This window comes from Netta rufina (genome assembly GCF_964035555.1).
Source record: "Netta rufina genome assembly, chromosome: 1".
Lineage (NCBI taxonomy): Eukaryota > Metazoa > Chordata > Aves > Anseriformes > Anatidae > Netta > Netta rufina.
Genome location: NC_140123.1, coordinates 117,547,928 through 117,563,130, shown reverse-complemented (window position 1 = coordinate 117,563,130; position 15,203 = coordinate 117,547,928). Strand labels below are relative to the sequence as shown.

At 39.3% G+C, this 15,203-nt stretch overlaps 1 protein-coding gene across 1 annotated transcript in view; it reads right to left on the bottom strand.

Annotated features, from left to right (window-relative positions):
• IMPG2 (interphotoreceptor matrix proteoglycan 2) overlaps positions 1 to 15,203 on the bottom strand; it is a gene marked incomplete at both ends in the record, with an annotated part of 53,944 nt that overhangs the window by 26,897 nt on the left and 11,844 nt on the right. Inside the window, 3 exons of the mRNA XM_084286165.1 lie at positions 5,485 to 5,508; positions 5,619 to 5,650; positions 14,224 to 14,390. Of these exons, the coding sequence (XP_084142291.1) occupies positions 5,485 to 5,508; positions 5,619 to 5,650; positions 14,224 to 14,390 (223 nt within the window). The remainder of the gene's footprint in view (positions 1 to 5,484; positions 5,509 to 5,618; positions 5,651 to 14,223; positions 14,391 to 15,203) is intronic.

Sequence of the window (15,203 nt, the reverse complement as noted above, 5' to 3'; positions counted from 1 at the left end):
TGATCCCCAGGCTTTACTTTTGGTCATACTTTAAACAAGCAAGCCACACCAACTGAGGAACTATATTCCAGCAAAAGCTTATGGTGAATTTGAGAAAAATAGGTATGAAATGTAATTTCTATCGTCCTACCTGCATAAGTGTTGCTCTGGACCACCTTGGCTGAGCAGTAAGCAAAATACAAGCGTATATACATGTAAATATGGAGAGGCAGGAGAGAATATGCACAAGCAGATGTCTAACCAGCAAAATGCACACCACCACACTACATTTCGCTAGTTGGCAGAAATGACTAGTTTCAGATCACACAGGTGTGCTAGACACCTGGATCTAGGCAAATTTAGGACATTGCTCGTAAGGATCTCAAGTCGATTTGAAACAAATGGTGCTTATGGATAGCCCATACATTTCAGTACAGCAAACACAGCATGCAGATACAGCCTATATTGCCTCTTTTCAAATCCCCTTGCAAGAACTTTTGCATGACATCAGTCGTGTCACAAAAAGACTCAGCAGTTTCCAAGTCCACCAAAGAAGAGTCTTGTTGACCCACAAGCAATTGAAGAGCCTCAGAAAGTCCTTATATGCAGCCATGTCATGTTATTAAGGACAAGCACCACTCCGGACCTGTCAAATGGTGCATCAGCAATACCATTCTCCCTCATGAAAATTTTTTAAGTGTATTAGTTATGATCGTCTCTGCATTTTTCTCTATATTTTTCCTCCAGGCTTAACTATCACCTCAACTCCACTGCTGAAGGTACCATCTTCAGATCTATACTACAGGTTACAGATATTCATCAGCTTATTTAACAATTTGAAAGTCCTATGATTTGCTATGTCAAGCATTTAATTTTCTTAAACATTATTATTTCAATGCTTATATCGAAAAACCTTGCTCAAAGAAGGGAAAAAATAACTTCATGGTCTGATTTTCTTCTTTTTAAAACTTTTAATCGCAGGTCCTTGAACTAAGTAAGTATGCAGTTTCAGAAGTATTTTTATCTAAGTATAGAATGGAAGACTGAGCCTTGTATTTAGATTCCTTTTCTTTTAAATTCTACTTGCACTTATCTTAATTTTTATTTAGGTTGTTCTTTAATTTTTACCTCTTTTGTTTTTAACTAAAGCAGGACAAATCTTTCATATTGCTATCTGACAGTAGGGAGCACAAAAGAAAATACACAACTACAGAGAAGCAGCCTGGAAATCTTCACATAGGGTAAAGCTGTGCAGATGCTCAAAAATTTTTGAGACAAGCAATATTGTTGCCAAGTCCGAATGCAGGCAGAAAAGGAGTTCAAGTATGTTTCTACCCCACTGAAGGCAGTTGAAATGATTCCGGCATGAAAGACAAACACTTTTTCTTTCATGAAGCCCACTTAGAGGAAAAGGTTCAACACTTGAGTTGATATGCTATCAACCATTGCTGCTACTGCCAATGAAGTATGGATCCTAAATTTGCCAATGTATTTCAGATCAGACAACACAGACAGAAAGGAGGAGGTCTGGACATGATTTATCATGCCTAATTTCACTAAGTCCACAATCAGCAAGTACCCCTCAGAAACGACAAATGTTTCCATTTATTTCATTTTATTTGACATTAATAGCCACTTCTGAGGAACTGAAAAATAGCACATTATTACATTCAACCTTTCCAACTATCCCATACTCCTTGTATTTTCTTCCTTATGTTATTATTCATACAGCATTCACGAAACATCCTGACATAAAAGGTATGGTTTTCTACTGCAGCTTTTTTGTGCTACTCCTTTGCCTTCAGTTGATTCTCAAGATCTGGCTTTTGACTTTGCATGAATGAGACTGTCCTGACTGTCCTATTGTCACGGGGCATCCTCCAATATTATAACACAGCAAAATCCCTTATGCAAAGTTACAGTGGCCTAATGAATAAAGAAATCATTAAAAGCCTTTTGCTGATGCAGTGCTCCCACATTTCCGACCTAGGCAAGACTCCACGATTTCCATTGGGCTGCTCTATACAAATCTAGATTGTGTCCCGTATGTTACTTTTCCTTTGAGGTTTTCTCCTCCCTGGTACTTAGTTTAATCTCTCAACTCCTTAAAAGGCCAGGCTAGCCGAGTGTTTAACCTACGTGGATGCAAGTGCAAGTCTTACAGGAACAAACTCCCATCCTGCTGTTACGTAATTGTCAGTAATGCCGGATTGTGAGTTATTCTGGGAAGTGAACCACGCGAGTACAAGACACCTTCCTGTAGGCTACACTGGAACTAGCTTAGCATTTAACTAGCTGAAACCAGCTTTTGACACCTAGACAGAGGCACAGCACTGACATCATGGTAGGATATTATGAGATATATTAAATTATTTAAGTCACAGCTTCAATTCTACAGCTGATGATAGCTTTCAGCACAGTTACACTTTGATCTAGAAAGGCAGTGTAGCTAAAATAACTGATAGATATCAAGGCCCTGTCTTCAGTTCCAGATCAGCTCTAAATTAAGGAAATGAACCCAAAGTTCTTTTACAGAAAAAACATGGTCAAGGCTCATAAAAAGGAAACACTCTTTGTAGTCTTGTGTGCCTGACCTACGCTCTAGAAGAGAAAACAATCCTACTGCAAAAATTCCTATGTTCTTATCAGTGGGAAAACAGACTGAAATCTAGGTCCCCAAACTAGTACTTGTTTCTACACAGTAATTCAAAAAAAATTGAGTTCATCAGAGGACCTCTGTTATTCTTCCACTGTAGGCATCTTCTGGAAGCCCGTTGTCCCTGGCAATATACAAGCCTCATCCAAGCATTTCATCTAGATACTGAAAACTGGTGCTTTAGGGTAGGCCCTCCATCCCTTGAGACATGAGACCAGGTCAATTCCCCATTCTGACAGTGATGTCACAGCCAGGTTGTGAGACAGCCAGGTTCAATTTAATGTCCAGCCCTGCACACATCTGCAGGACCAGTCTCTCTGCACATGTAGGTCAGACCCCAGCCTCAATGAGATCTGCTGCAGAAAAGCCCATGGGCAGGTAGTTTATCACTGCATTGCCCAGGAAACAGCAGGACTGCACTCACATTTCTTCCTGTGCAGAAGGGACTTGAGGCTAGACTTCCCTCACCATGCATGACTGAGTGATCCTGGGTTGCAAACTTACTCTGATGTCTTACAGAAAAAAAAAAAAAAAAAAATTAAATTTAAAATTAAAAAATTAAAATAATTCAAAATTTTCAGTATATTCTGATGTGTACTGGAAGGTCTAGCATATTTTTGCAGGAAGTAGTATGTTGGCTGGTGGTGGTGCTCAGATGACTCCCTCACTCCTCTTGATGGAGAATACCTGAGGTATCTTCTACCCATGGCAGCCCATAATGGCTTCATTTTTGCATGACCCTGGCTTACAAACTTGACATCTTAAACCTTATGGTGCAGAGGTGTCCAGAATGCTCTTAGAATTATATATATTTTATAATATATATATATATAATATAATATATTTATATATATAAAAATATATAATATTATATATATAATATAGTGTATATATATAAATATTACATAATATACATGTATATATATATTATGTAATATATATATATACACTATATTATACATATATATTTTAATATATATAATATTATATATATATAATTATATATAAAACGTTGCCAAACTAAATTATACAAATTTATTTCTGATGCTCCATTATCTGGAGTAAACCTACCTGTTTCTAACTCACTATTTCTGTCCTTTATCACTCTGTGCTATAGAAACTACCATATACAAGCACAAGTCAAACAAAAATTTTAACAGGAAAAAGATACAGCAAAACTTAAGTTTAAATTGGCAGCGATAACAAAGATCCCATCCTAAAGCTATGAGCAACCTGAAGTTATATATATTTGGATAAAAGCAGTATTTTTGAGAGAGAAGCAATATAGCTCCACAAGTAATTGATTTGGGTAAAATTGCCAATTGTTTGCTGGAGCCCCTTTAATGTCTGTCACAAGGCACTTGATGGATGGCTTTTACATGAGAGCAACATTAATCACTCCAACACACCTTTCAATCAAATGCTGGTCTTTTTGCATGGTTAGGATGTTTAGCCCAGTGCATGTAATGACTCTAGATATATTCGTGTTGACTAATTCATCTCATATAGGTCTACATTTACTAGTCTCCCTGAACAATCACAATGAGGGATATAATGGCTTTTCAAATTCTTTTTTTTTTTTTTTTTTTTTTTTTCCAGAGCCTCCAACATTCAAATTGAGGTAACTGCAACTCTGAATTCAGATTTACTGATAAATGAGATGTAGTTCCATTCACTTAAGGAACCGGTCTAGAGAACAACTGATGCTAACGGGAAAGAAATCATCCCATTAAGTTTACAAGAACAAGATTTTTATTTTTGTTATTTTCTCTTTGAGAAAAAAAGCATTTACAAGTTTGGTCAATGTTACATTCTCAATGGAACAAGTTCTGTACAGATTTATACTACTCAATTGACCAGTGGGCTTAGGGGAGTCCTCATGTCAGAGGAAACTTCAGCTTAATAGGACAGAGAAAAAAATCTTTTAGGCATTGCCTTTGCCCTTACCATCTTATGTTATTAATTTTAATTTATAATATTGCGGTTAAAAAAAATCATTTTAAGAATAATTACTTTGGGATGTCAGATGTTTTTTTAAGAACTGTTAAGTGACTACCCTTTCCAGTAAATGAATTACTCATTTGTCATAGCTTCACAGGGTCTGTAAAGCAGGGAACTGAAGCTGCTTATTTTTCAGACAAGTTCAGCACTAGGTTGTTTGGGTTTGAGTTGCTCTAAAAATAACCAGTTAGATTAAGTTCTGAGAATGGAGTAATAATAGTTTGAACTGGTTTGCCTTCCAGTTCAAAAAGACAAAAATAACAGTTCAAGTTCAGGTTTGCTTTGGTAAAAACAAGTCAAAATTCAGACTAGTTTTCCTTTTTATTCCCTTCTTAAAAATGTGAGAAGCCCACACAGACAACTTCCTTGTGTTTTTAGAGCACCTCTTTCAAACGTTTTCTGAAAAAGCATTTCAGAAACATTCCCTTTTTTCTTGCTTTTTGTAACAGTGACCAGGTCTACCTTTACAAAAGGTTCACAAGATAACCAGAACACTAACACAATTACTGGGAACACATCTCTTTCCTGAAATAGATTTTCCCCACTAAACCTCTTCAGGTAAATAGCCTGCACACGCGCCTGACTGCCAACAAGGTGATGACATACTTAAGCAAAAGTACAAGCCCCAGATTGACTGAGTTATTTTCAGCACATCAAGCATACTAGGATAGCCTGTGAGAAGTTAACATACAAGACAGGATTCCTCCAACATAATGAATACTTTTCTATAAGCCCTTTTGCACAGAGATGAATTTTGTTCATCTTCAGTTCATTAATCAACTCCAGCTGCAGCAAGAACTGGAGAAAGGACTGATCAAGAGGCTATTTAAAAAGGGAGAATGACTTACCCACAAGACCAATCATGGCAGGAGCTGACAAGAAAGAAAAAAAATAAAAAAGAGAAAGGGGTTACAAAATGTCACAATCAACTCTGCTATTATCTCCAAACAGAATAAAACGCAAAACAAATGTAGATACTCACCCAGCCATTGCTTCCTTTGTATAGGACAGTTTCTGGAAAACAAAGAAACAGACCCTTATTACATTTGAGAATCAAGAAGTGGAAGGAAGAAGTCAAATACAGTTTCTTTCCTCCTCTATGATGAAAGAATGGTCTTTTCTTTGTTCTATATTCATTTGCTAGGTTCGAAATTTATTAATGAAGCTTTTGCTGAAAATAAAATGCATTTCCAAGATACAACTGAAACACAGCAACAGACACTGTAAAGAGCTTTATGTTTGTCAGAAGATGCACTACATTTCTACATTTTCCTGCAGAAACAATGTTCTCTCAACCTCGTGGAGGCTAGGAATGAAAACTTTTTCAGTAAGAGCTCTTAAGAAATACATTATTTCCGCTACTCATCTATTGATTTAAAACCATCTTTTTCTAAGTACAGTTACAGCTTAAATTAATGTAGTAGGATTAATCTGAACACTTTGGTGAGGATTATACAAGTGACAGGGGTGACATTTTTTCATAAATTGATGTATAAAGGCTAAGGCAGGGCTACACAGTTGACAATTTTTCACCAAAATCCTCATAGCAGTGGTTAAATTGATTCCAGAAAGAGGTCACAGGAGTTTCTGTGGGGTCCCCACAAGAAGTGGAGGAGATCCTGAGCATTCTGCAGTGGAAAGAGTGCTGCTGAGGAACAATGCTGTGTCCTAATGCTGTACCAATGTAAACAAAACATAAAATACTTACATGAGCGTTGTCCACACAGAATTTGTGTTTCTCACTGCTTTCTGGAGAAAATGGGTTGTTTGGTGATTTATTGGGCTGGCTTTCTTTACACAATCAATGCAGGGCTAGTAAATCTACTAGAGTTTTGGTATTTTCAAGGAATATGCATGGTGCCTGCACTCAGCTTCAGTGCACTGGGATATGCAAGGAAAAGAGAGACTGATACCCTCTCTCCAAGCTTTTGGAAATTTATACACAAGAAACAAGTCTTTTAGTAAGAGGTATTTGTTCATTAAAAAAGCAGTTCTTAAGTGCTACTAAAACCAAACCCAGTTATTAGGGTCCCCCATTTTTTTAATACCAACAGGTAGTCTGTACTCAACAGCTGTGCTCCATAGGCCACAAAGGCCACTGACAGCAGAGGTCAGTATAACCCTGATCATTTTGTCATTTTGTAGAACAAGGAGACTCCCCAGCAAGGGGTATAATTGGCCAAAACTCTGTTGTGGGGTTGCCTGAGGAACTGGTGGCACCCAGCTTTCTCAAGCCCAGGTCGCAGGACCTACCCAGTACATCCTGCTATTGCAAAATCTTCTATCTGATAAATCGTAAGAAGAACTGACCAAACCTGAAATGCCTCATTATTATTTTATAACAAACATGACACATTTTGTCTCCACACCTATATTAAAAAAAAAAAAAATAAAAAGCATCAAATTCTTCAGTCCTCACCCAGTTTTGTAGTATACTAGGAAAGCCTAATACTGCATGAATCGAATGACAGCCTCTTCATGTGGCTGGATTATCCCTTAATTCACCTCATTCAGGACAGAATATTCACTCCATGGCAAATCACCTCTTTTGTGAAATAAAGTAACTTTGATGGATTACATGCTTTAAATGACTAAATGACCTGTCTTCTCGTCATTCTTGCTCAGACAAAATCTCCCATTGGACTTAACAACAGCTTTGTTTGAGAAATAAAGGTAAAGATTGTCATCCTTCGATTTGCTTCCTACCTGTGCTGTGCAGCTTTATGAAAACAACAAAGAAAACGCACGAACTGTAAGTTAGAAATGAGTTGATCAATGAAATATCAGGCATCCATTAGAATCCATATGCCACTACAAAACTTCTAGAGAGATTATCATCTTGCAAATTATGTCACAGGTAAAATCTCACGGTTTACTGTAAGTTCAAAAAAAATATATTATTTCAATACTCACTCTGAAACATAAGACTTTTTGTATAACATTAAATGTATGTGTTTTTTTTTTGTTGGTGGTGGTGTGTTTTTTTGTTTTGTTTTGTTTTCAGCTGGAAATGTGCAAATGAAAACGAAGCATCCCCTGTGACTAAACTAGCACAGTCTGCAACATGTTGTAGTGATTGCCTTCCTCTCCCTTAAATCTCTAATTTGCATTCCAGTCTGGGGTGAGGGCAAGCACTGATACACTTGAGTTTTAAGGCAAATAGGCACCTTTTCCCTCTAATTAGAAGCCAAGAGCTCCAGAGTTCTAGTTTGGGCTTGGTTTCTCACTTAGTACAGAAGAGCCTTTGCCAAATTACCTCGCCTCTCTGACTCAGTTCCATCATCTGCAAGATGAAGTTACAAACATGCTCCTACCTACCGCAAAAGGATCTGCAGGGATTAATTAACATCTCTACCCTTCGAGTACTTGAATTCATCTATAAATAGTTCCACATAGCAGCGGTAGCCACACCACAGCTTGAAGGCTTGGCTTTTACTCAGTGAAGCTGCCTCTGGCAGATGCTTTGCATAAAATCAGTTCTCCTGAGACACTTGTAACATAATCGTACATGTACCAATTCTTCTAAAGCTGGGAGCTGAGTTTTGTGTCCGTTGCACTCGTGCTTACCCTTCTCAACACACTGCAGTTAGTTTTATTTAATGCAAAACTATCACAAAATTATTTAGAGTCCCTAGCATTAAATACAGACTAGCATAAACTCGCATGCAGTACTGACCATATGGATGAGCTTCTCTTATGAACCTGCAGAAAAGCAGCTGTATCAGATACTCTTGCCTGATCCTAAGAGGCAAACCTTATGCACAGGAGATAAGATATCTTTCTTGGAGGCAATTCCAGGCAGGAGAAAAGGGTGGAGGAAGAGTCAAGGAGATCTTTGATAATCTCATATTAGTTTAATCCCATCTATGCAGGACTGTAGCAAGCATGTTTGATTTAACCCATCTGTTCACATCATTTGCCTTAGGAACGTCATACCGAGAAATGATTCTTTGCCTGCCCTGGTCCTCCCCACAGCGTGCTGCAGAATCGTGCTCTCACAGAGGCAAGGCCACGGCATTAGTTGGGGATTCAAGGAGGCAGATAAAGTCCAGAACTGAAGCTGGTGTGAAAGAGCAGAATGGATAGCAGTACTCTGCAACACAGTCCTGACAGATAATGAGAAAATATTGTCTACAGTGAGCAAAAGCAGAGAGAGCTGGAAAGCCTTAGTGGAAGAGAAGTAGTTTTAGCCACATCCAACTTGAAGTGAAAGCTAAAGATCCATGGTAAGGTGTCAGGAGCTAGCTAAAGGTCCAGTCTGTCCAGGAGGAATCAACTGCACAGCAGAGGTGAACTTCCAGCACAGAAATGATTCCTCAGCATGTCTTCGGGAACGCTACCTAGAAACAGGATGCAAAACAGGGAAAACAACAACTCCAGATTTGCAAAGGAAAGGAGCTGATCAGACAAGGCTGATGAGAATGAAGTATTGTTTTTGAGCTCTGCACGCAGAGATAAGCATAGACCTCACGGCTGACAGTTACTGAACTGTGTCAGTAGTCAAGGGAGACTGAACAGCAAGATGTATGCTGGAACTAGATGAGAGTGGCCACAGAGAGAATTTACACAGAAACAGTTTTTACTACAGAGTTTAAGAAGTGGAAAGGAGATGAGGCAAGATTTGCAGAAAGAACTAGGGTTTATAAATTTGCACATGTGAGAAGTTTTGTGTTTTGCTGTCATTGTTTTATTTAAAAGTTAGATAAGCCTACATTTTGCAATGCAAGAAGAGCCAAAGTCAATAGGAGAATAGGAGAACAGTAAGTGTGAGGGTAAGAAAAAGGTGAAGGAAATATGAAGGAATCACTCAAAGGAGGGTGATGGAGGAAAACTGTATCCTTAAGCAGGCAGGGAGAGAGGAAGGAAGGGTGTTGAAAGAACGGAAGAGATCTGCTTTTTTTCAGATTTAGAAGAACATGGAGATACAATATATAAAGAAAAAAATATTATTGTATCTCAGTCAGTGATCAAAAAGATCCTGGAAACTAATTAAGACATTTGATTAAACCGTAAGAGACACATGGTTAGCAAGGAGGATCAGGCAGAACACAAACAGGCAGAGGAGAGACAGCAGAAGAGGTCTTTCTGCCTCACAGAAACCATAGGCAGACAAAACCACCTACTGCATGAGAAGGTCAGAAACTACAGCAGCACTGGAAGACAGCAGTTAAAAATGACTGGGATCAATGCGGTGCTGCCTCCTGGCTTTGAACACAGCTCAGAATCCAGGCAGGATCAGATGCTGTTGCTACGTGCCCATTTCAGTGTGCTAAAGGAGGCGTTTTGCTGTGGTAGCCAGGAGCATTTAGTCGGTGCTCCAAACACAGACTGAAACATACAGGGCTGCTGATGGACTGGAAAGTCAATACCGAACAAATGCACTGCTGAGTCAACACAACTGCAGTGTTTGTTTCCTGGCCCAGGAGCTGTCTGAGCTGACCTTTAGCAGCTCAGTGCCTCCTGTCACTGCTTAGGGGATTCGTTGCTTTCCTGTCTGCCTTTTGGCTTTCAGACAAAGCTGTATTACAAACTTCACTGTCTGTAAATACTAGAAGAAAACAGAAGTAAAAAAAAAAAAAAAAAAAAAAAACCACCAGTTTGGTGTTTTGCTCAACCCTAACGCCTTAAAGATAAAGAAGTTTGTGTTGTCCTGCTGAGCATCTTGTCTGTGAAGGCAGGGCACTGGCGGAGCCTAGCTTGGGAGCTCACCGCACACCCAGGCCACCTCGTGATTGCACTCCTGGTGAGCAGGCGCCAGCAGTTAAAAGACACCACGGAAGCACCAACAACTGGCTCACCATTAATCCTATTTACTACAATAGGCTGCATATGAAAATTCAGACCCCCCATTTTCCTTCCATGACAAAGGTTGCACAGAATTAAATAAAAACTGTTCAGAGAAATAGCCAGGGAAGACAATTCTTATAGATGAAAGTCTTTCCTTGAAGAATCCCCAGAACACACAAATTCCTCCCTCCCCTAAGAACAGGGAAAGGAGGTGTCAAAACAGTCCCCAGCTACTCCAGAACTGTTGCATTATTTCTGTAATTTATAAAGCCAAAAAACGTGCCCAGCACCTCCGTGGGTACCTCATGAAGAGATACCATAGCCCAGCTGTAGATGTTCCTATGAATGGCACGCGGATTGCTCATTGGGCTGCAGTGCCTCAATCTCACAGCAAAAAGCACGTGGCCCTTGGGAAATCCATAGATACTTCTGCTCGCTTTTCTCCCCTCTGAGATCTTTCAAAAACTATCTGGGCTTTTTTTTTATTAAAGAGTAGCAGAAGCACTGCCTTCTGAGGCACACCTCCCTTACCATAGAAACCACGTGATGACCGATGAGTGTATCCAGCTATGTAAGCCTTCACCTCTACCAAATTAGTCAAGCTTCTTTGACTACTAGAGATTGAACATCTTCCTGGGGAAAACAAACAAACAAACAAACAAAAAAAAACATGTGAACTGGGACCAGAGCTGCTCTGAGAGCTTGAACTGGAGTTCAGGCTGATACCAGTAAGAATGTGCATCAAAAGTAAGAGAAATAGAATTGTTCTTTACCTAACTAATCCACACTGCAGAGGATATTGCAATACCTGTAGGTGTAATTATCAGGGATTCGAGGAAAGGATAAGGAATAAAACCACAAAGGAAGGCTAACAAAGTGTCATTTAATTGCACCACTCAACACAGAAAGCCTTCACCACAACAAAGTTACCATGAAAGCAATCATTTTGCTGAACTGCTGTTTATTAAAAGCAAACTCTATTGTTTTTTTTTTTTGCCTAATTTTCAGATATGCTGAACTCATTTTGAGAGGGAAAATTCATGGCATGCAGCACTTCTGAAAACTAATCTTGTTACTATCTACCAAAAAGCAATAATACTTAGAATAAGATTTAAGTCTTAGAATAAGACTGCCAGAAACTGCCAGCATACAGAATACAAAAAAAAATTGCAGATCAATGCTGGGGCAATAATAGCCAATATACAACACAAAAAAAAAAAAAAAAAAAAAAAAAAAGAAAAAAAGCGCAGAAATACTTTGATCAATTGCAGGCTTTAAACTAAACTGTTGAAATTAACTACAGATGATTCACAAGACACAAGAGAGCAAATGAGGATTAGAAAGCAGTAGGCATTTAATGAAGCACCTAATGGCCAGATGAAGAATTTACAGCCTGACGTGCCACCAACCACGTACGCTGCCTTCCTTCAGTGCAATGCAGAAGTGATTCTTCTTTCAAGCAACCGAACTGGTGGGCTATTCACACACATCACCCTACAGGGTACTGTGCGTGCTGTGAAATGGCAGCCCTTAGGGGAGAAGTGCTTGGTGCTTTGTAGAATCAAGCCTAAGGAATGGAAAAGTATATTTGGCAACAGCTGACTAAGCAAATGAATGAACATGCTGTAATGAGAGGATAAAAATTCCCACAAATATGGCAATGTCTTAGCCATGCAACGTGGTCAACTCAGCTGGTGAAAGAGGCAAGAAGAGGACAGGACACAGGGCTTTAGAAAGTGCACCTGGTCCCACAGGCTGAGCTGGGCCCCAGCTCTTAGCAACGCATTAAACTGGAGCAAGCAACTAGCAGGAGGAAGGATATTCTGAAAAGCAAGTCATAAGTGCTTTGGACTTAATATTCTGTTTGGACTGAATATTCTCAGAGTTGCTTTGAAGAGGTTTCCACACACTGCCGAGCATGTAATGCATAACTGCCTATGAGAAAGAGTGACTCAGTACTACAGAGAGAAATTAAATGCACGCTCTGACCTATATATTAAAAAATACACCGTGAGACCTTTTGAAGTTGGCTGACCTTGGATGGGACACAGCACCCTCACCTTCAATCTGGCTCAAATTTACATTGAGTGAGGGTGGTTGTTCTGTTTGTTTTTATTTGTTTTCAAAAAAGTCACCTGGCAGATTTGTGACATTTTGTGTGAAACACACTAGTGATAACATCAAATTCCCATTCGTGCAGACTAGCGTCCCATCAGATCAGCCCATATAACAGTCACCTTTTACTGACTGTGCTGAAAGCAAATAGAAGGATGAGCAGTCTTTTTCCAGAATATTGCAAAGCAGAGGGGAATATGTTAATCTACAGGAGAAAGGAAACCTAAATTACATGGAAATATCTGAATAAATCATCAAATGCAGACCACTTTTACCTGCTTTCCACCATAACACTGCAGGGCAATATCCAAATAGGAAAAACAGGAGCAGAAAATTAGATGCCTCATCCTGCATCCAAGAATCATCCTAATTTCTTTTAGTAAATTCTCACTATAGATCACCTCTTTACCAAAATCTTACAGAAAGCAATGATACGCTTACTGGGCACATAAAAAGTTCACATGAATTTTACGTGTCTACATCTTTTTGCAGTCTTCTAAGGACAACAGTACCATGGGACATCACAGAAGCAAAGTTTGGATAGCATCAACCTGTGAAGACTAGCAAGCAGGCTCAGAAAAAAAAAATCTCTTCCCATTAGCCACAGCAGCTTACATACTCACATCCTCAGTGCTCATTCCTAGCACAACAGTCCACAAGAAAGCAGAAAGGAAAACGTCAGCACATCCATACTAGCAGAACGTTACTGATTCTATAGGATCATACATTTAAGAGATCTCAGAACTTTCATAAAACTACTCATTCATTAGCTTCCAAATATAGGAGAAATTGTAATTTTAAAGAAGATCCATAAACCACCATACACATTAAGACAGCCTTTTATCCAAAGAAATTAAGATATCTACTTTATCTTAGATGTGTACAAAATTAAGTGTTTAAATTTGTAGTAAGGACTTAACTTGAAAATTTAATTAATTTTAATTCATACAAACTCCTGAACAGACATCTTCATATTGAGATAGGACTCTTTAATTTAGCTTAATGCTCCTTTTATTTTCTTTAACGTAAAATAAGCTTGCTTCAACTGAAAAAACAGAATACACCAAGATACCCAGCAATTTATTAAATTATTTTACACTTGTGCTCTGCTTTTAATTTCTGCAGCTCCTCATGGTGACAGTGCTATTCACTGCCTCCATAGGACATCAAAGTTTTTTGTATGTTTAGCCACAGTCAGGCTGCAGTGCACAGACATCACAAACCTACAGCAACATAAAACATCACACAGGTAATCTCTCCATACATCTTAACAGCATCAGAAATTTAGCTCTGAACCTCTGGCTTTGAAGCACCACTTGAACTGAAGGCATCCTCATGTGCAGTTCACAGCAGGGAGCCAGCTACATGCTGCAGAGGGCAATGTGCCACAGCCTGCCTGAGACCGTGCTGCCTTTTCAGACAAGGCTCTGGACATCCTCTGCTTATAAGAAACACCTATTGAAAGCAACGTTCTCTGCATCACTGTTACTTTTCCATCCATCAGATCAGCTACAACTTCGTGTTTGGAACTGATCTCTGAACTACAGACCCAAAAGATGGGAATATTTATGCCTGTGTATTTCCAGTGCTCCACACATTGCTGCCTGCCACAAGCCAAGCAGCTTTGTGCAATGGGACAGCGTGCCCTTGCTCCTGAGAAAATGCCAACGTGGTGCTGCACCTACCTTCACAATCAGACTTCGGTGCTCCTCAGATTGACTGAAGTTCCTGCCCATTTCAAAGATGCTCATCGTTCCTTCCTCACAGAGGCTCATCCAGGTGTGATACTCCTCACGCTCTGGCAGTCTATCCCAGAACGTCTTGAAGACCTCCCAGACTGTTTCCTGACACACTGAAGGCACAAGAAAGGTCTGGTGTTAGTACAACAGGAGTGCTTCTGGGGCACAGGTGGTCAGGATAATACGGTCCAAATGCTGTCTGCTTTTCAGTACATTAATATATACAATACAGTGGCTATATCAACGACTTGTAAATGTGTTAGACATTAAATGCACCAATGATGATCTGGCAGATCTTCCACACTCGCACTATTTCCCTCCCTGATTTTTTTACTGAAGTACTTATTTCATTAAAGACAAAGAGAAGCGAAGCGAGCAAGAGAGAGCAACTTGCCTCCTGACAGCCATCAAGAACAGCAGTAGTTTGACTGAGTGAAACTGCCTTTGATCAATCAGGCTAAATTTTAGAAAATTCAGAAATCCAAAATAGTAAGGCAAATGTCCTCATGGAAAGGAGAGCTGGATCTTAACTTGTAAGAGCAGTAGTTGCACTCAACAAAGCTTTAGAAGCTCAGTCACTAACAATTCCTTTGGACTCAACTTCACATAGAATTTAAAATGAATTTCAGAAAGTATAATTGCAGTAATCATTGAAAACTGAGGCATTATGATGACAAAACTATATAATATGCTAAACTACACGTCAATCTCTAACCCTATTGCATATATGCACTGAGAAAGAACTGGGTATCCGTGGCCGACCAGACAGCCTGTGAATTAAGGGTTAAATTATCTTGTATGCCAGCTGCTTTAATCTCCCTCTTGAATGTGTTCTTTGTCAATCAGAGCACTTGGTCACATACCACTTGCTTAAGCAAAAGCCTCTCCCTGACCCAGGATAATTGGGAGAGATGAAGATTTATAGG